The sequence below is a fragment of the Cucumis sativus genome, chromosome 6 (assembly GCF_000004075.3).
Source record: "Cucumis sativus cultivar 9930 chromosome 6, Cucumber_9930_V3, whole genome shotgun sequence".
Lineage (NCBI taxonomy): Eukaryota > Viridiplantae > Streptophyta > Magnoliopsida > Cucurbitales > Cucurbitaceae > Cucumis > Cucumis sativus.
The window spans coordinates 5,093,758-5,114,961 of record NC_026660.2 but is presented as its reverse complement, the minus strand read 5'-3'; the positions used below and the strand labels follow the sequence as shown (position 1 = coordinate 5,114,961).

General features: G+C 29.8%; 2 protein-coding genes and 1 long non-coding RNA gene across 5 annotated transcripts; 1 reads left to right on the top strand and 2 right to left on the bottom strand.

Annotated features, from left to right (window-relative positions):
* Positions 1 to 504: 504 nt before the first annotated feature.
* Positions 505 to 9,671, top strand: LOC101217704 (MADS-box protein SOC1). Of its 2 annotated transcripts, none has more exons than XM_031887584.1 (8): positions 505 to 1,294; positions 1,437 to 1,619; positions 7,801 to 7,885; positions 8,770 to 8,840; positions 8,941 to 9,040; positions 9,129 to 9,170; positions 9,285 to 9,326; positions 9,407 to 9,671. In XM_031887584.1, exons 2-8 carry the CDS (start codon positions 1,438 to 1,440, stop codon positions 9,548 to 9,550), a joined length of 666 nt encoding a protein of 221 aa, XP_031743444.1. In that variant the 5' UTR covers positions 505 to 1,294; position 1,437; the 3' UTR covers positions 9,551 to 9,671. The 2 variants fall into 2 exon arrangements, with proteins under 2 accessions (XP_031743444.1, XP_004153376.1); XM_004153328.3 differs by having other exon boundaries at positions 1,415 to 1,619.
* LOC116404600 lies at positions 6,262 to 7,405 on the bottom strand. The gene is made up of 2 exons (XR_004217544.1): positions 7,110 to 7,405; positions 6,262 to 6,594 (listed from the first exon to the last, which is right to left on the bottom strand). It is a non-coding gene; the product is annotated as an uncharacterized LOC116404600 (long non-coding RNA).
* Positions 9,672 to 10,607: 936 nt separating the features above from the next.
* On the bottom strand, positions 10,608 to 15,630 carry LOC101219421 (agamous-like MADS-box protein MADS3). Of its 2 annotated transcripts, XM_011658387.2 has the most exons (9): positions 15,494 to 15,630; positions 15,218 to 15,403; positions 14,774 to 14,849; positions 13,679 to 13,740; positions 13,442 to 13,541; positions 12,376 to 12,417; positions 11,500 to 11,541; positions 11,190 to 11,338; positions 10,608 to 10,914 (listed from the first exon to the last, which is right to left on the bottom strand). In XM_011658387.2, exons 2-9 carry the CDS (start codon positions 15,397 to 15,399, stop codon positions 10,824 to 10,826), a joined length of 744 nt encoding a protein of 247 aa, XP_011656689.1. In that variant the 5' UTR covers positions 15,400 to 15,403; positions 15,494 to 15,630; the 3' UTR covers positions 10,608 to 10,823. The 2 variants fall into 2 exon arrangements, with proteins under 2 accessions (XP_011656689.1, XP_011656687.1); XM_011658385.2 differs by having other exon boundaries at positions 15,218 to 15,596.
* Positions 15,631 to 21,204: the final 5,574 nt, after the last annotated feature.

Below are 21,204 nucleotides of genomic sequence, written 5' to 3'. Positions count from 1 at the left end.
ATAAATATTTTCCAAAAGCTAACTGGAGGTAAATATGAGCTTTGTTTGTAATTATTTTGTTAAGTTTTATAAAAAAAAAAAAAAAGAAATGTGAATGGTAATGTATTTGGAAAGTATAGTATTAAAATTGATAAAGATGTAGTTAGAGGTGTATTGAATAGTTGTAAATATTTAGGTAGTAAGTAAGTAGAAATTAAAATATTTGGTAAATAGTTAGAATGTATATAGTTTATTAGGGGTGGGGGTGGGGGTGGGCCCAATAGCCATACGGATGGATTGGTATTTTCAGTTTTTTATTTATTAATTAAATAATAAAGTGTACGGAACCAATAATGTGAGCTTATTTGTAAACATAGTACTTACCCGCTCTGCCCGTCTGCCCGTCTGCCCTGCCCCCTCCAACTCCCACTTTCTCTCCTAAACTTGTGTATTCTCTTGTACGGACAATTCCCTCAATTTTTCCATTTCTATACTCTATCTCTTCTCATTTTCTCCTATTTCACTTTCCTTTTCCACTCTGACTTTCCCTCTTTTCCCCATTTCTTTCTTTCTTTTTATTCTCTCTCTCTCTCTCTCATTTTCTTTTTTTACCTAAACAAGTATATAGCTAAGCTTTGTAAATTGGTTGGATGGATATCAATACCATCATCATCATCATCACCTCCTCCTCCTTCCCTTAACTTTATTTTTCCCTATTTCTTCTCTTTCAGTTTTCAAACTCTTCTTTCTAAATATTCCCCCCATTCCCTTCCTTTCCCTTTTCTTGCTATTTCTGTTATCTGGGTTTCAACTTAGTACCCCAATCCTTTCTTCCTTCTTCTCTCTTCTCTCTCTACCTCTTTCTCTCTTGTTATTTTCTTTTCTAATTTCTTCCCAATCATGTCCCCAGTTGAACCACAACAACACCCCTCTTCCTTCTTCTTTTCTACTTTTTCTTTACATTAGTTTTTTTTTTTCTTTCGCTTTTTTGCTTCTATTTCAAGATTTTGTTTTTTTTTTCTTGGTTGGTTTTAGCAAACTGAGGGAGATTGGAGAGCTTTGTGGTCCTAATTAAACTCCTTGCTACCTTCCTTGGAGCTTTCTTCTCACCAAGTTCTCATCTCTTTTTTTTTTTTTTTTTCTTCCTCTCTCTGGTTTTCCCTATGCTTCCCATCTCCTTTTATTTTCTCTCTGTCTTTGATCTATAAATTCATCAGCCCTTTTCTTTATACCCAGCTGGTCGGTTTTCTTCAGATCTCATCTCAACTTTCTGTACATACCCACTTATTCAACTAATTTCTCAATTATCTCTAAGGTAAGGATTTTTGTTTGTACTAATTATTTGGGGTTGTTTACTCCTACCTCTAAGTTTCTTCTGTCATTTTCAGTACTCAAAATAGATAATATAGTTCCTTTTTTTTTTTTTTTTCTTAAGGGGGGTTTCTAATCTGATTTAGAATGGTGAGAGGAAAGACACAGATGAGGTTAATAGAGAACGCTACAAGCCGTCAAGTCACCTTCTCCAAGAGAAGAAATGGTTTGATGAAAAAAGCTTTTGAGTTATCGGTTCTCTGTGATGCTGAAGTTGCTCTTATCATCTTCTCCCCTAGAGGAAAGCTTTATGAATTTGCTAGCACGAGGTAACTTTTTCTTTTATTTATTTATTTTAATCTCTAGCTCTAATCTTTTTATTACCAATTTTAGCGTCATGGACTGTGATCTGAATTTGAATCTGATCTATATGCTTGACTTTAATGGCAACTACTCTTTGCAAATAATTAATAGGGTTTTCAGTTAAATGAGTATAAAAGAAGAAAATTTGAAGTGTCACATATATATTCTCAAATGGAAGAAGTGTGATACATGAATACAGTTGCATAGGTGTTTTTATTTGATGGGAATGGATTAATTAATTTTCATGGAAAGTAGTAAGTGATGATTTGATTTCAGATAAATGGGCCGGGGATGGATTTATTTTTCAAAACCATTTTTTTCCCGGCCCCCTTTCTAGCTATGTCCAAACTGTTAATTAGGATCAATGAAATTAAAATGATATAATGTTTCTGTTTAAGCAACATTACATACTACCTAGGCTACGCCTGATTTTTGCTGTTTTTTTCAATGAATTATTGGAAGAAGTGAAAAGGGTTTGTACTACTAATATACTATATATATATATAATTAATCATAATAATACTAGTGCTCTCACAACCTGTAAGGTTTTTACTGATTTATATTAATTTATAAGTACATTCCTTGTGTTTAGATTATGAACAGAAGCAAAAGTCTCTGAATGGCTGCTTCTTTTTAGAAACTTATTTCTATGTTTGTGGAATTATTTAATTTTCTCAAGTCAATAAGTAAGCTAAGTAGCTTTTAGAAAGCTATTATTTTTCTTTCATTTATTATTTTCTTTCACTATATATATTCACGGATTCATAAAATAGTGATAATCTAATGTCATCATAACATTAATATTTATAAATTTCTTATTTACCTTTAGCCATAAAACTCCTGAGAGTTTTCCAAGAGAAGTGTTATCAATATTCCTAATGATCATATGGTATTTTTGTGATTTGGCACTCTTAACGTTTCCTACGCATCACCTTCATTTCATCTAATTATTTCTTTTTTGTTCTCCAGATATTGTAGTTTGTTTCTTTTGCTTTTTAACAAATTACTAGGCGTATAACACTCACCCAAGTATGGCAGCTAGGCTAATATATCTAAATAACTTGTTATATATTTTTTTTATATTTTTATTATTACAACATTTTAATGACATTGCTAACAATTATTGAATGGTCTTGGATGTTTGTTCTAAATTCTCTAAGTTTTGTGTTAAGGTTTTGTTTATTGTTGGATGCATGTAATATAGAAAAGTTATTTAGTAATTTAATTTAGGTTTGGGAACCCATATTTGTATGATGTCACCTAAATGGTTGACATTCTTGCTTGTCTTTTTCTAGATAGATTAAAGGTTAGATACATTGACTTGAGAAAAAATGTTTTTAGAAGTACTCAATTTTTTTTTTTAATAGAAACCCTGTAGCATTAATTTTTTTAAAAAAAATAATCACTTGAAAATATATGGTTAACACATCTAAATTTTACTCTCTTTTGTGATTTAATAACATTTTGACTAACATTCTCCATAATTTTCATTTTTTTTTTCTAACGATAATTTTAAAACTCATATTAAACAGATTTTCTCCAGTATGGTATTAATGGTGGTTGGTGTATTATGTTCTACTGAGTCCCTGGAAAACTTGTAGAAAAATGCATATAGTAATTGAGGTAGATATAGAGTGACTTGTTGGACAAATCTCAAAAAGTCAAAGTTTACCATGTTTGACTACGTGATCAATATATGGACACATTCAAATATCTTAACTAGATTGGCACATCTTTAATATCCTCATCCTACTTTAAATCTAAAAGACATAGATTCATTTCCACCCGTATCATGTTAAAAAAAAAAACAGAAAATGGTATTATTATGTGGATGGTATTAGTGAGAGCCACGAAGTGAGCCCTAGTTGTTGGTTTCTTTTTCGATAGAGATGGGTCTGGTATATATTATTGGGGAGTTTTTTGATTATATTTGAATGATAATTCGAAGAAGTAGCAGACTGATTCATAGCCAATCATAATTTTGTAGAACACACCCCACCACTCTATATCCATCATCGTCATCCTTTTAATTCAGATTGGCTTTCCTATCCAAACACGATGTATTTTAAAATTTTCCTCTTTCCTCTTATATTGTTTTAAACTAGTTTTGTTAATAACAAATATTTTTTATAAATGTGTACGATGTGATTCAATAACAGTTACAAATATAGCAACTAAGTCCAATGTATTTAGAAATATAAAAGAATTTATAGTTGTTACTATGACAAAATTTAGATGTTCTTAAAATCTATGAGTAATAGACCATATTACTAGTATTGTATCACTAGTAGAAGTCTACCAACAATGGAACTTATTATTCATAAATTTGGTTATATTTACTGTTCTTTAAAAGTATTGATAGATATATACAAGCTGGTACCCTAAGACATGACATGATCTTTTAAGTTATTATCATGAAGATCTTAAAACTCTAACCCTAAATACTTTTGGACGCCCTAAATTAGTTTATAGGAAAAATGCAGCAAAATTCCATATTATCACTTTTCATTTTAAAGTTAGTTAGGTGACTTCACATTTAGATCTATCTCAAATATAATAAAATATCATGATCACCATATACAATACTATTTGTGTCTATTTGTATCATGGTAGACACAAATAGTAGTCTATCACAAATAGATTGTGATATTTTGTTATATTTATAACTTTTGTAGTTTAAAATAATTTTTCTAAATTTTAAGTTGTTTTTTCTTCCAAATGACGTGTTTTTAGTTACGTTGACATGAAAAGAAAAAATAAAAATAGACATGCCAGCAAGCATGTCACCGACATTGTTACAGCTGGAACATTTTAAGAGAGTTGATTTTCTGTAGGCGGCTATTAGTTTACTGTTTCTTTTTCTTCAATTTTAAATTATTGATTTCATGAAATTATGTAGATGCTTTTGAATAAGAAAATTATGATTCCACTAGGATATCTCAACTTGTTAACATCTTCGTGAAGTTCCAAACCCAATAGATAGAATATCAATTTTTTAGGCTAATTAATTAGATTATTGTTATTTATCTAACTTTAACAAAATATAGCTTTAGAGACTAAATTTAAGAATCATTCATGATAGAGAGATTAAAATTGAAGTACAAAGGGTCAAAATGATATTTGGACCTCTTTGGTAGGAAACTTTCACATTATTAAATTGACATAAGACCTTTCTTTATGTATGTAAATTAAAGTTGGAGGATTCAAACCTATAAATTATTTTGTGAAAGGGGTATACGTTTAAGTGAGTTGAGTTATGTTTGGTTTGAGTTGAGTTAAGGTTGGTAGTTATGTTTGGTTTGAGTTGAGTTATGTTTGGTTTACCAACCTTAACTGTTCTTATTCTTCTTTTTTAAGAGAATTGTGTTTTCAAAACTAATTACATATGTACCGGTTGAGTGAGTTGCTTCCTGGCTACTAATCTCTCAACTTTATTTATGAGTTTTATTTAACCCTTGATTATATGTTTTCATGACATGGTAAACTGTAGATCAGAAGGTATTAGCTGCATAAATTAAAGGAGGAAAGTTGTATATTTCGTATAAATTTGGAGGCAAAATATAATTGAAGTAGATTGGTTGGTCTACTAAATGTTTATGTCAGCCAATTTTAATTATCAACAATCAGAATAAGTTTGGTTTCTCGATTAGAAAAATTTTAGCTCTCAACAACTGAGAAGAGTAGTACTGAAAGTTTTTTAAAGAGAAATGTACTTAATACAGAATAGAGGTTAAAGAACCACAAGGCTCCTAGTTTACACATAGTTAAGTATACTTGTTTTGACAAAAAAAATTGTATTATCTTTTTTTTTTAATTATTTATTTATTTATATCTGCTATAAGTCCTTCTTCCTAGTCTCTACTCTCTAGCTAGATACATGAAAGTGTAACTAAACAACTTCTGGTCTACTGTAGACATTGATCTAACTTTGGTAACAAATGCAATGAAATCCGGGAGAGAATGTAAAAAAGATTAGGCTGCTTGCACTATTTGTTTACCATTGATCTCCTTTTTGAGATTAAGCTGGAAAAATTAACCCCCTACCTTTTTACTTTAGGGTTGTTTCCCAATAATCTATTTTTAGTAGGTTTACTTACTAACATATCCTGACACTTATTTATACATCTGAAAAAGAATTGGTTCTTTCACTTCTCATACGCACATAAATTGGAAAAAGTTTTGTGTTTTAAAGTGTTTCTAACAGGAATAACTTAAAACCAAAACTAGACTCCTTTTATAGTTCTTGAAACCATGATCTCATTCATCAAATGTTCATTATATTATATTATATATTATATATATATATATATATTTTGGCGGGAAATACACTTGTTTGTTTTACAAAATACTAAAAGAGAGAAGAATTAGGAATAAACTAGACATCTTAAATAGGTTAACACCTCCGTAGTGTCCTCATGAAGGGTGAGAATATGATGAGGGTCTAAAAATATGTTAACTTAGTTGAGATATTTGGATGTATATTGATCTCTTTCTTATTCAGTCATATCTTGTTCAAGAAAAATGAATGGGATCGTTGGATTAATAAGTATATATTTGATAGAAAACTTCTCACGCTAAAGAGAAAATAATTAAGAAATTAGAAGAACATTAAAAAAAATGATAAAAATTAGAAACGCATGTAACTATTTACATGGTAAGTTCCCAAACAGGAAAAAGAACGGCCCTCCGGAAAAAGAAAAAATTCTTACGCAAAAAGTTGATACAATCACAAAAGTTTATCATCAACATCATATCCTAATTCCACTCTCAAACTAGAAAATTCAAAAAGAATATTTACCTAGAGTCGGCTAGTACACCCAAATAGACAAACTAGAGAATTCAAAATATTTCTTAGACAATTTGAAACCAAAGCTCTCTCCTTTTATAGTGTTTGAGGTCAATCTTTTTTCAGTGCAGGAAAACCCTTTTCCAATATTTTACCTATTAGAAGTGTAAACAAAATTTCATGTTAGTTAGAAAGTGATTGTAAGTGTAAAAGGACAATTATTGCCTTTAGTACGAGGCCTTTTGTGTGGTACCAAAAGCAAAGTGATTAGAGTTATGTCTAAAGTAAACAATATCATATCATTGTAAAGATAAATAGTGGAGATCTCATCACTGGTACAACGTATCTTTTTGTTTTGAAATGTGTTACAACATATTTTTCTGTTTTGAAATGTGTTAAATGTGTTACTTTAGAAAGAATTAGTATACACTATAAGGTCCATATTTTAGGTTTTAAGAGGCACTCTCTAAATTTATCTTGCTTCTTAAAACAAAAAAAAAAGATAAGAAAAAGAAGGATAGTTTTAGGTTGCTACTGCTAGGTTTGTAAGTGTGAATAGAAGTTTCGTCTCAAACTTTTTGATGTCGATGAGAGTCAGAGATTTTAGTCTCCCGTCTCTTACATAAACTCACAAAACTTTAATTGATTTGCCAAAGAGAAGAATCATTACCTGTCCCATCAGTTGATATGAGTTCTTACTGATCAATATTCTTTCATATTCATACACCTGCAAGAATTATGTGTAAAATCACTGCTTCCTTGGCCAAGTTTTTCAAACCCTTGCAGCTGCAAATATTCCAAATATTTGCTCTTGTACTCAAACTTCAGCTGCAAATAGAGTTTCTAGTCCTCAAGAGGACTGTGTTAAATTATTGATAAAGATCGCCATCTCTATTTTGTAATTATGATATCCCTTATATCTCCTTAAATTGGAAGGTTTTGCTCTAGCCTCTCTTACCATTTTCATTTGCATGGTGACTTTTGAGTTTTCCTCTAGATCTTCCCTGAGTATATATGATGGGAGTGTTACAAATTGAAATATTTTGTTAAAAAACTATAAAATAAATTAAATTTTATTGTAACTTATTCAAAACGGTATGACACTGATGTGGATAAGAAGAAAGACTCTGATGTGGATAAGAAGAAAGACTCTGATGTGGATAAGAAGAAAGACTCAACTTTCAAAACACAAATTCAGTTTTAGACATTCTTGTTAAAAAATCATGGGGTGGCCATCGTTTTGCTATTCAGCATACAAAATATAACCAAAGAAATACGAATATTGATCTCTGTATGAACTCATTTAATTTGTTTCCCATTCTTTCTAAAGAAAGAGCCTAATTTTCTGCTCTATGCTTCAGCATGCAGGCAACTATAGAGCGTTACCGAAAGCGTGCAAAAGCCAAAGAAGCCCTGGATCCTCCGTTTGTCAATAATATCGTACAGGTTTTTTTCTTTCATTTTCATCTCCATTATTCTGGGCGATCCCATCTTTTTTTCAATTAAAAACGTATAACCATCGTAACAATGCTTGTATCAAGATCAGGGACAACAAACCCTCCAACATTAACCATTACCTTAGTGGTATGATATTTTCTAGTGTCTACTTTAGACGTAACTCTTATGGCCTTGTTTTTTTGTTCCAAATAAAGAGCCTCATACCATTAAAGTTACGTGTCCTCAGTTATATATCATAAATCCTTTCCTTACATAGCGAATGGGACTTTGGTCGCACTCTAAAGATCCTTCTTTTGAACAAAGGACTACCAAAGCCTCCCCGCAAATAGTATCCATCCATGATCTTTTTCCACTGTGTAACTCTCAATCTCATGACTTGGTCTTTCTTTAACCCAAAAGGCCTACCTTTAGAGATGGATTAACCTTATCATGAATCTTTTTCGTACCTAACAAAAAGAAGGAGTTTGAGTAAGGTTTATGGCTGGGAATGAATGTTGTTGTGGGTGTTACTTTTTCCAATTGTGTTGGACGTTTGATTTAGTTGAATGGACCTTTGGGTACTTTGGAAATGTGCTTGTGTTTTTTCTTGGTAACTTGATTTTGCTGGATTCCATGGATTAAGTGTAGTTCAAACTTTGCAAAATTATTTCTTCTACGAAAGTCAGATGTAGTGATTTTTAATGTATAGATTTGGGTGTTCCTAGTTTTGATACTTTCGAGTGACGTGTTTTTTTTCTTTTGGTTCTAAAGAGAGTGTGAATGTAATCTGCTGCTTAAGTTTATAATTTAATTTAATAAAAAAAAAAAGGTTAAAATGAAGTTTCTAAGGTAAGTAACTACACTATATGATCCACATTGAATAATGTTTGCAGTTGGAGCATCTTAATCATGAAGAAGCAGCTAGCCTGATAAAGAAAATAGAGCAACTCGAAGTTTCAAAACGGTTGGAAGGGGTTTACTTGTTTCTGTTCTTGTTTAATAATTGAACTTCTTGGTTAAATCCATTAATTTGAATGATATAATAATAACAATATAAATTATAGGAAAATGTTGGGAGAGGATCTGGGATCTTGCTCCCTTGATGAACTTCAACAACTTGAACATCAGTTGGAGAAAAGTGTTTGCAAAATAAGAGCTAGAAAGGTTTTTGAATCGGTCCTCTTTCTGTAGATATATCTCTATTCATTCAATACTGCTCTCTCTCTAAACCACAAGTTGATTTTTTTTTCAGATAGAAGTGTTTGAAGAACAGATTAAACAGCTAAAGCAAAAGGTGAAAAGATTCAGTTTTATGGGGAAGAAGTTTTTTCTGAAGTTTTTTTTTTTTTTTAATGGTGGATGGTGCAACATTATTTGTAATAAAGCTTACGGTTGAAATACAATGCAGGAAAAAGTGTTGCAGGATGAAAATGCTAAGCTACTTCAAAAGGTAAAGAAATTTGTTGATTCATTAAAAAGTAGTATAGAAGTTGGGAAAATGAAATGTGAATATGATTTGAAATATGACAGTGGGAAAGTGAGGGAGGAGATGGAGGAGTAAATAATGAAGGAGGAGAGAAAATGTTAAACTACGCAGAAAGTAGCAGTCCAAGTTCTGAGGTGGAGACTGAATTGTTGATTGGGCCACCCAGAAGATTTCTTTCCATTCACTGATTATACTCAACCATCTTAACCTTACTTTACTTACCTTTTACCTACCCTTCAAATTAATCAGTAATTACAATTCTCTAATATATTTATATATCATCAATAATACTCCCTTTTCTCTGTTCCATTTCTACTCCATTAATTAAATATGCCCCCACCATCTACACACACAAACAGAGCGAATGATATTCAAAAAATGTCTTTTCATTTTTCTTCCCGTTTTTGGCGAACGTTAAAAATAATTTCTCATTGTCCATTCCTCTCTCTCTCTCTCTAATGCCAATTGGTCTTCAAAAAGGATTTTGGAAATAATGAATGAATCTTTATAGAGATGTCTATTTTTCCAAATTAATGATATTTCATTTTCAACATTACTATGATAACACTTTTGGACATCATCTATATCTATATATATGTATTATGTATGTTGTTGGAGTGTACCATTTTTCAACAAACTTGCGTATTACAGTTAAAATAATTTATTAAGGAAACTAAGGAAAACTTTTTATTTTAATCACAATTACATTGTTTATTAAAAATTTATCAGTAAATGTTCACATGTAGTATATTCGAAATTAAGAATCCTGCTCTATCGTCAATATAAAGATCAATCATAAGGAATTTGTTCATGGTCATAACTCTTGGTTGTGGTTGGGACTAAAACCTAAGCACCAAATTTTCACCTTTAATTAATATGGTAAAAAGCAGAGTGTTATAATCTAATTTTACCCCCCAACCATTATCTCTGCTTTATCAACACACAGCAGTCATGTTCACATATAGTTTTTAGATAATTAACTTTTAAAGGATTCATAATCTACAAAATGGACATACGAAAATCAAAATTAACGAAATAAAACTTAAAGATAGCCATAAAGAAATAGTAAAACTAATAAAAATATGGAGATCAACGTAACGTATGTAACTATGAACTCAGTAAAATGAATAATGGGAATAATTAGGAAGAAAAGGGGAAATAAAGGTATTTGAAGGATTAAAAAGCAAATGAAATGGGAATTGGGATTGAATGGCTGAAGTAATAAATATGATATGTGGGAAGCTGTTAGGGGTAAGAGCTAATATATTAAAGCACATTACCAAAACAAACACCAATATATTTTAAAACAGAGGAAATATAGACAATAATGATATAGTAGTCCAAACATTCATGAGAAAAGGAAAAGAAAAATACTATGTTATTAAAGTTGTATATATGTTTGTTTGTTTTTTTTTTTTTTGTTTTTTTTTTAAATTTTATTTTGTTTTATGAAAAGCAAATTCAAATAACCCATCCTTGTATGAAGTTTGTCTCACATGTCATGGTCTTTTGGACATGAGATGGCCCCTCTTCTGAGAAATAATTCTGGTACCTGTGTTTGTCCAAAATTATCAATATCAATAAATAAATTATGACAGACACATAGGTAGATTGCTCAAAACATCAAATAATCCAAAATCGTTGTTTAGGAGGCAATAATAATAATACTACTAATAACAATATTTGGGTCATAATTAAATTTGAATTTGTGTAACAGTAACTTAGGAGTTATGATAAACACACGACACATTAGGCGGCCAAAAAAAGAACTTTAGGGAGTATTTTATAAAAAAAACTAGAAACAGGGAGTAGGGATTTTAGAGATACCCGATTTGTAAAAGGGGTTGGTGTTGGCAATCGATAGGGTCAGGTTGTAAAGGATGATGCAATGGAAAGTTGTTGTTGGGATGCCCGGAGCCTGATCCACAGCTCCAAAAACTTTCTATCCCTCTAACATTTTGTCCCTCTGCTTCCAGCTATATTATATCATCCCAACCACAAACATATAAGCTAATTAATTAATCTTATACATACACACGCATATATATATATATATATATATATATATATATATATATATATAACATTAACAAAAAAAGAAGAACAAACTGGACAAAAATATTTATAGGGTAAAGACCTTGAGCTTAAGCTCCCTGTTGAGGATCCCAAGTTGACGCTCCTGTCATTTACATTATCACATTATAACAACATTGTTATTATAAAAGAAATACATAAATGTAGAGTTACTTCCAGACACACATGCAAGTATTCTATTTTCTTTTGATAATAGATATATTGAGTTAAAATATGTGAGGCGTATGAACCCAACCACCCACCTCGAGTTTGATTTCTTCTTTTTAAAAAATTCAATTACGATTTCTCCTCTGATCTTTCAAAAGATTATTAAATTAAGAACTTCAATGAATGTAGAATTGCGGTAATTTTCATTCGTGTCCACCAAGCTCAAAACAATTCCTTGTGAACTCCATAATAATTTGTATATTTAACATTAACAAATTAGCGTAAGCTTTGTATACAAAAGAATAACGTGACTAATGATAAAATGTAGTCTATGTAAAACATTTATATTTATATTGATATTTCACATGTTGGTGGATTATTCAACATGATATAATATAAGAGTGAAATAATATTTCTATCCTATCATAAAAATATCGAATAACTAATAAGTATTATTACTTTGTTCATAGTGTGTAAAATGTCTTAAGGCGTTTGTTTTATTATTGATTTGAATAGTTTTTGTTTTTAAAAGTTATAGTTTCCATCGTGTTGTATTTCATAAAGTTGGGTAACTCAATATCTTTTTTATTTTAAATCAGGCTAACAATGAAAAAAAAAATAGTTCGACATGCAAAGAACAGCAAATCTCATCCATCTTCAAATTAATAAAGTGATCTACTAAAATAATGATGATAATTTGATAAGTTGTAGGTTAAATGTTTTGTTGCAGAAAAGCCAAAAGGTGAAGTTTTTAATATTAAATCTGCATTACCTTTTTGCGCAGATTTTCCATCTGTTCAATCATAATCTGGGTCTGCGATCATATAACAGTATTATAACTCAAATTCCAGTAAACTAAAAAAAAAAACTTAAATATTGATATTTATTATTATTATTATTTTTCAAAATTTGGAAAGAAATGTCCACACAAGATTCATATTTAGGTTTTGGTTAGTTTATTCTATATATATAAAAATGAATGAACTAAAAGAAATCTAAAAGAGACAAGTTTTTGTTCAATCATTTGATGTGCATATGTCTACCTCCACAACTATTTATTTAAAACTACAGGTCTAGTAAGTGATTACTTAGGTTTCGAAAAACATACATCGAGTACTGTCAGTTAAATAATTAAGAAAAATGATGATTAATATGATTTTTGGCCTCCTAATTTAAGAGACTTAATGTCAAATATTTGAAATTTGAAACAAATCAAGATAAAAACACTTGAAATTGTATTGATAAACAGAATTATAGAAGTTCTTTTGATCAATCTTCAAAACTTTTAAGATTAAAATTCTGCTTGATAATCTTTTGATTTTTTTTTTTTTTTTTTTATTAATACCACTCCCATCAATTTGTTTCTACTTTCTATGGTTTGTGGTACACATTATATTTTAAGAGTGTTTCAAAACCAAAGCTAATTTTTTATAAATTAAAAAACTAGTTTCAGTGTTTTATTAGAGATTGGTATAGTAACTTTTTTTTTTTTTTTGAAATTGACATGAAGTATAGTTTGTTAGCATCCTCATCATCTCTACGAAGGCACAAAGAAAGAGCATACCCTCATCATCTCTACGAAGGCACAAAGGGAGAGCATAGAAAAGTAGCAACATAGGAAATGTGAAATAATGAGAAGGAAATTGGTTTAGTATTAAAATGGCAACATAGAAAATATGAAACGGTGAGAGTAAGCACAAATACTGAAAAAGCAAAATCCAAGAAAATGGTTTTATATATGAAGGAAAAAGTAAGATGTTAGTTTTGAAGTGAAAATTAGAGAATAAAAAGAATGGGAAAGAGAGAGAAGTTTAGTAAAATGAGTTAAAGAAAGGTACCTTCCTTTGTCTAGCTTGAGAAAGGGCTGCTTCAAGTTGCTTCTCAAGGTTTTGGAGCTCCTTTACACTCAATGGTCCTAGATCTTCCCCAAGCAAATGCCTATATTTCTTCAAACAATTTATATTATTATTATTATTATTAATATTAATATTACAGCCTTCAAATAATAATCCATATATACTTTAATCAATAACTTATACACACAAATATGAAGAGTTTAGAGAGATTTGTTTAACCTGTGAGTGCGACAAAGAGATTCATATTTAGCTTTCAGTTTTGAGATCTCCTGGAACCAATTCTGCAAATTATATAATAAATTGTTGTGTGATTAAATTAAACACCATTTTAGCAGACATACATACACATATACAATGTCACCATATTTCTTTCTACCTTACTAATTACAAACATTAATAGTCTATTGTGTATGAAAGAATAGGGCTATGGGTTATGTCGTTCCTAATCTTAACTAAACCGTACTTCAACTATTTTCTATTTTGATTGACTTTCTAAGTTCATAAATATATATATATATATATATATTTGAAACATTTTAATTTTGAAGTACAATAGAAATAAACTTGCAATCTTGACCACGCTAAGTAGTCAGACATTTGGAAGAAAAAAAAAAGGTCTAAATAAATGTGTTTTAAGGGTTTCCCTTCCATAATGGGTTGTGATTTGAGTCATTAGGGTTCAATATTTTTTTTAAAAAAAGTATTCATTTTCTATATAAATTTCAACGGCATTTTGAAGTCTAGGTTATATTTTAACAACTAGGTTTTTAGTATTTTGGTTAAATTTTTTTTTATTTTAAAAGAATGTTTTCGAGATAAATTTCGTAGTTAAGAAAATCAAAAGGATAAATATATTGATAATAAATATTTTTTTATAAAAAAAACACGTATTATAAATTCCTAATTCCAGCCTAGTTGGTTTGATTTGTTTTCTGTTTTCTTTGTTTAAATTTTAAAATATATTTGATCTTCTACTTACACTATATTAACATTTTAGGATCTATATATATATGAAAAAGTAGTATTTCAAAACGTATTATGCTTGTTAGCAAAATATTTAAAAATAAAAGAGGGAGAGAGAGAGAGAGAAAGAGGGAGAGAGAGAGAGAGAGAGATTTTTTTGAAGAATGAAATTTGAGGCCGGTAAAGGAAAGCAAATTAGAAAGGGCGAAAAAGAAAAATTAGAGGGTAGAGAGATGTTGAGTTGAAGAAAAGACATCTAGAAACAAAGCAATATATATATATATACACATACATATAGACATGGTGTGAAAAGTTTGTTTTTTAAAAAAAGAAAGGAATTAGAAGCAAAACCTGGGTTTCTCGTTCAGCAAAATTGTGTTGAGGAGAGAAGCAACACCGTTGGTATCGCTCCAATGTTTTGGAAGTACTAACACACACACACAAACCAAAACCCAGTTAAATATATATAATAATAATGGAGATCTCATTAATTACCAAAGGATTAAAGGGTGAAAAGAAAACGAGACAAAAAAGGGGGGAGGGGGTACTTTGGATGAGCAAGAGGAAACGAATTAAAAACCCTAAAGTTTTGATATTTATACACAGATCAGGTCTGAAAGAAGAAGAAGAAGACGAAGACAGATCAAATTTTGCCCAAAAAATGAAAACTGCGAGAAGGGCAGGAGGAGGGGGTGTTTATCCAAATTGATGAAACAAAAATAAATAAATAAATAAATATTGCGTGAAAATAAAAGAAGGAAAAAAAAAAAAAAAAAGTAAACGAAAAGAGAATACCCAGCACTGCCGAATTCGTAGAGCTTGCCTCGAGTGGAGAAGATGATCAAAGCAACTTCGGCATCACATAGAACAGAGAGTTCATAAGCTTTTTTTAGGAGTCCGTTTCTTCTCTTTGAGAATGTAACTTGGCGGTTGATTTTGTTCTCTATTCTCTTCAGTTCCACTCTTCCTCTTCCCATTTTTCTTTACAAAAATATATATGTTTCAAAATTACTTACGAAGATCTCTTATTATATTCTACAACAAAATGGAAAGGAAAGGAAACCCCCTTACCTTCCCCACTTCTTCAACACCTCCAAATTATATATTATCCCCTTCCTTTTTATTTTGGTGACCTAATTTCTCTCTCTCTCTCTCTCTCTCTCTCTCTCTCGCCCTCTTCCTCCTTCCCTCATCTGTTGTTTTATATTTAGATCAGTTGAGAGAAAATTTATTAATTAATTTAATTATATATTTAATTTTATATATATATATATATATATATATATATATATATATATATATATATATATATATATGTATATATGTAAAGAGTAGTATTAGCTAAGTGTACTGTAGTGTGTGTATTGGTATATCAAATTTTGGTATTTGGATCATTACCCCTTTCTATCCCACACACACCCTTCCACTTATATCATGACAACCCTCCATTCCCCCGCCCCCTTCACTACCCTTTTCATCTATTATTTCTCTTCTCTATTCTTTCATTCATCTTTTCTTTTAACCCCTCGCTTCTCAAAATTCTAACTTTCAATTTCAGCTTTAAATTTTAGTTAATCTTACCATTTTAACCTTTTTATTTTAAATATAATAATGTCCCAATATATGCATGCACTTTAATCTTTTAATTACTTCTCCCCCTAACTATATCTTTAAAAACTTCTCTTTTCCATTCACTGAACTATAAAACATGCATGTAACAATAATATATGAAATTCATTAAATTTGTTTTCACTGCTTGTAGAGAAATAGTACAACTCAATTAGTACTGTTGAACTATGCTCCCATTAACCAAGTATGAAACCTCCTACATATACTTTGTTAATGTCATTTATTTAAGAGTAATTGACCATAAAAACCTTTGTTATTTGTTTATTTCTTTTTTAAGGAATCCTTGTTAATGATTTCTTGCCTAAAAATTAATGACGAAAGAAAAATAAATATAAAGCTTCTCTGAAAATGAATATTTATGGAAAGACGTGTACAATTAGAGAAGGCTAGAAAAGGGTGTGTCTGCTATATGCACAGTAATAAAATAGAGGAAGAAATGAAGTTTCAAAATATTCACAAATAATTAAAAAGTATATATATCATTACATGTATATATTTCGAAACAGTCATTATTATTATCAGATTCAAGCTCTTCATATATTTTTATTATTTATTATTAATTAAAAGGTAGCTCAAAACATTTTTCCACTCTTCCATCAATTTTTTTAAGAAGGGTTTTTGAAAAATGGAAAAAAATAACTATTTACAGAAAATTAATTACACTTACTTTTTCTTTTTAATGATAAATATTTTGTCAATTTTTTTATTTTTGATAATTCCCTTTTTAGAAAGTAATTTATTAAATTTGGGTTTAGCATACTTAGTTGGAATTAAATCTATTTTGTTTTAAAACTGTTATTGTTTTTTTTTTTTTTTTATGGGAAACATAATGAATCAACTTATTGTCAAACATCTTGAAGGGCATGATATATTACCATTATTTGCATATATAAGTTGGTAAATAAAGGAATTTTTAAAAGAATAATTTCTGAGTAGATTTCATGTGCAAAAGGCAATAAGCTAAGGTCAGCATAAAAAGATAAAGAACAATGAAACGTTTGAGAACGAGGCTTAAGGGGCCCTAATTTCCTTTCCCCATACCACTAACTTAAACACACGTATTGTTATTTAATTTCAAATGCAAATATATCATTATTATCAAAACCTTTTTTTTTTTTTCCTTTTTGAAAAAAAATAAGAATAAGCGTGAATTGGTATAGAATAATCTATAAATAATAATAATAATAATAATAATAATAATAATAATAATAATAATAATAATGCAATCCCATTCACAGCTTTTGTCAATGAAATGACAACACCCTGTTTCTCCATGTGCCCAAATATATGCAAGATAAAACGATATACATTATTCTATCATAACAACTATTTAATTTTCATAGTACACTGCTTTATTAAAACTATAATTATTCAAATAAGGCTAAGATTCTGAATTTCCTTAAAAGTTCTATCCTATCTATTTTTATGTTCTAAGATTTGTAACTGCATACAAATCAGAAAACACACAATTTATTTCAAATATATAGGAATTAAATAAATGATAAAACCAAATTTCTTTAAGAAGCTTGAAATCCATGGAAATGAAATTTTGAAGCACCTAATTGGGATGGGGGAAGCAGAATGACGTTGTGTTCGTGTTTGAGTACTTGAATGAAGGATATACACAAACAATACAGAATATTATGGCACTACCATACCTAACATGGCATTATCTCATTTTTCTTGCGAAATTTGGCATGGACAGCCCCCCCTTTTTTTTTCTATGACATTTTTGGTATTTCGAGGTACACCACAAATGTCGCCAAATATATATGTGTACATATTGAATCACGTCTCATGTTTGCTTCATATTAAACTTTACACTCAGATAAATAAAAATGTAATGTTTTAACTCATTTTCATTTAAAGCTAGTCAGTGTTTATAGTAAAAACTAGTTTGAAGTTTTGACTGTAATACCATATAGAAAGAGTTCAGAAAGAATAATATATATATTAAAAGAAAAAATGAAATAACAGAAATTTGTATATATGAAAGTTTGAAAGGTTGTAAAATTGATTTAGTTGAAAATAATTTGAGCATAGTTAGTCCCTGACAATTGCAAACTTTTGAAATTGGACCGTGATGGCCCATCCCAACATTATTATTGCCGCATGGAATAATAGGTTTCTTTTGGGGATATTTGAACTTATGGGTAGGCTTTACCTTTTTCATTAATTCTTTATATATTTGTATTTTGTAGTTTCATTTTTTTTTTTTTTTTAAATAGACCCATAATTGTAAAGGATGCAACCTCCCAAAGCTTTCTCATTTAAGAAAAAAATATCTCACTAGTTCAACGGAAAGATTCAGTAATAAATAACAATGTGAACATGAGTAGGCATGTTGGGAAGCATCTGATCGTCTATGCTAGCTAAGCTGCTAGTCCTAAATTTTGTAATTAATTAACTTTCTTATGTAATAAGTTATTTTTTCTTTTAAAAAAATGAATATATCAGAAATGATTTTGAGAACATAATTCTGGGTAGGATATCCAATGAAAAAGATAGAAAAGAATAGAATTGAATTTGGATGATTTAGAAGGGAAAAAAAGAAAAAGGAAGTGGGGCATATTATTCAGAGCATCTTCCAATGTCATTCCTCTCTATATCATCTCTCTTCCTTTCGGATAAAACAAGGTTACATACACATTTTACATCAGATGCGGGGAAAGCAGGCTTCCACTCAACCCCTCCCCTTCGGCCTTTTCCTCCTTTTCATTATTTCCACTTCCAAACCCCTTCTTCTCCTTCTCCCTTCTCCCTTCTCCTTCCCTATTATATTGTATATCAAATATTGGGAATCTCCACCTTTCATTTACTTTAGTCTCATTAATTTATGGGACAAAAAGAAGAGATCGATTATGCATCCAACACCAACATATTTTGATTTTATTACACTCCATTATAATTTGGAAGTAGAAAAATGCTTCAGACTCAGTACCAAATTAGTACACCATGTATTTTTTTTTTAAAAAAAGAAAAGAATTCCTTCAATGTCATTAAATCACGTGGCTTCCCTTTATAACCCGCCACAAGCCCACAACCCCTTTTTCTTAATTACTATTGTACTCTCTCAATTCAATTGGTTGTTGAATTGTCAGTATCTGCACCCTCCTTCAAAAAAAATGGTTTACATTTGGTAATCACATTTCAATTTCAAATAAATAACAAACAAACATAGTGAAACACGGCTATATCTCATTTTCATTTGTCAACTTAGGTATATACCACTGCCAATTTTAATATCCATAAATAAATTCATACCAATTTATAAATTTTACATTTATTAATATTCTTTACAATTGGTTTTACCCTAAATATATTATTATTATTATTAAAAATACCCTACTCTTGCTTTCTAAAAATATTGGTGTATATTATGGGATCAATAATATTTAATGTGGTAGTAGATGAGGAGAGGTGAGGGCCGTAGAGCCCCACAGGGGCAGGGGGGGTGTTTGCTTTTCCCTTCTGATTCAATCACATATATCTGCCACAACCAACGTGCCCAAATTGACATTACAAACCTTTCTTTTTCCTCTCTCTCTCTCTCTCTTATCTAATCCTTTACATCTTCAAACTTCAATTTAATCTACACTTTTTCTTTCCATTCATTCCATTCTTTGACATATATTTTCGCTCACACTCTTTTTTATGCATGCACTGGTTTAATGCAAGTTTTTCATGCATGGAACTAAGAAACATACAAATGATACTTTAACAATTGGTGAATATATATTGAAAGAGAAACATAGGGAGAGAAGAAAATATGATATTAATGTGCATAGTCGATTCCTTTTGGAGAGATTGTTGATGTTGGCGCCTTGTTTTGTTTAGATTAAAAGCCAAAAAGATATATGTTTTTATCATATTATGATTCTGACAAACAAAACAGTGTATTCTAAAATATATTTCTCTTCTGGTCCCATACATAACTATTATACAGACCTTTTCCCTACAATTTTGTTCTAACTTCTTATATGCTACAAAAATCACTAGCTACTTTTTCATTTTTCTTTTTCATGAATACACAATCTAATTCCATTTCCATGCATGTTTCAATCTAACAATTCAAACAAAGGTTGTATTTACATGTATTTCGAATATGAAATCCAAGCACACACTAGGTTCAAAAGTAAATTTCATATATGCATCATCGCAGTTAATTGTTTCTAAGTATATGTTAGATTATATATATATATATATATATATATATATATATATATATATATATATATATATATATATATATATATATATATATAAAATTTGTGTTCATTCATAAATCTACATCTTTTACATCAATCAATGATTTAAATGTTATCGGCAACTATCAAAATGTGCTATCTAACTTTGCTTAATTCACGATCGTTCCATGATTGTACTATCTTATTTCGCTAATTTATAAGATTTTTCAAGTATTTTGAAGAATGAAAAGAACGGGTGTAATATCTAAAATCAAGATAAATTACCATTTTATCATGTAACATGAATATGGTTTTACACGTTTAATTTGTAGTTCATTGAGAAAAAAAAAAAAAGGAATTCCAAACCGAAATGTCCTGATCTACACAATTGATATGAATACCCAAAGTTTACCCACCCACATGGCTTGAACTACAAAAAAGAAAAGACCCAAAAATTACCACAAAGAGAGTAGGAATAGGAAAATAGTGGGAGTGGGGGATATGGTAATTTCAATTTAGGGTTTTAAGTACAAACTGAATGGGTCCAATTTTTCACTTCAACCACAGTTAAAAATTTAAAAAAAGAAAGGACACTAACCCTAGAAAGGGTAAGTTGGGTTAGAATTTTCCATTTAAAGAAAGAATATATAGCTTTATTTTATTTTTTCTTCAAAGGTCACACTATTACCAATCCTTTTCCCACTTCACTTTCAAAGTCTTATCACTTGGCATGATGAGATACCTTTTGCCTTTGTTTTCTTGCAATCAAGTTTTAAATATCCACACATTTAGTCAATTGGTTAAGAGAACTGTAACCTTTTATTTCTTCACCCCACTTTTAGGGTTATTTATTTCCCAGCATATTATTATTATTATTATTTTACTCTACTTCTACTTTTATTATTGGTGTTACCTTATGGGCAGAAGAGTGATGAGGAGAAACTTTTTTTGAAGGCCAACCAGTAT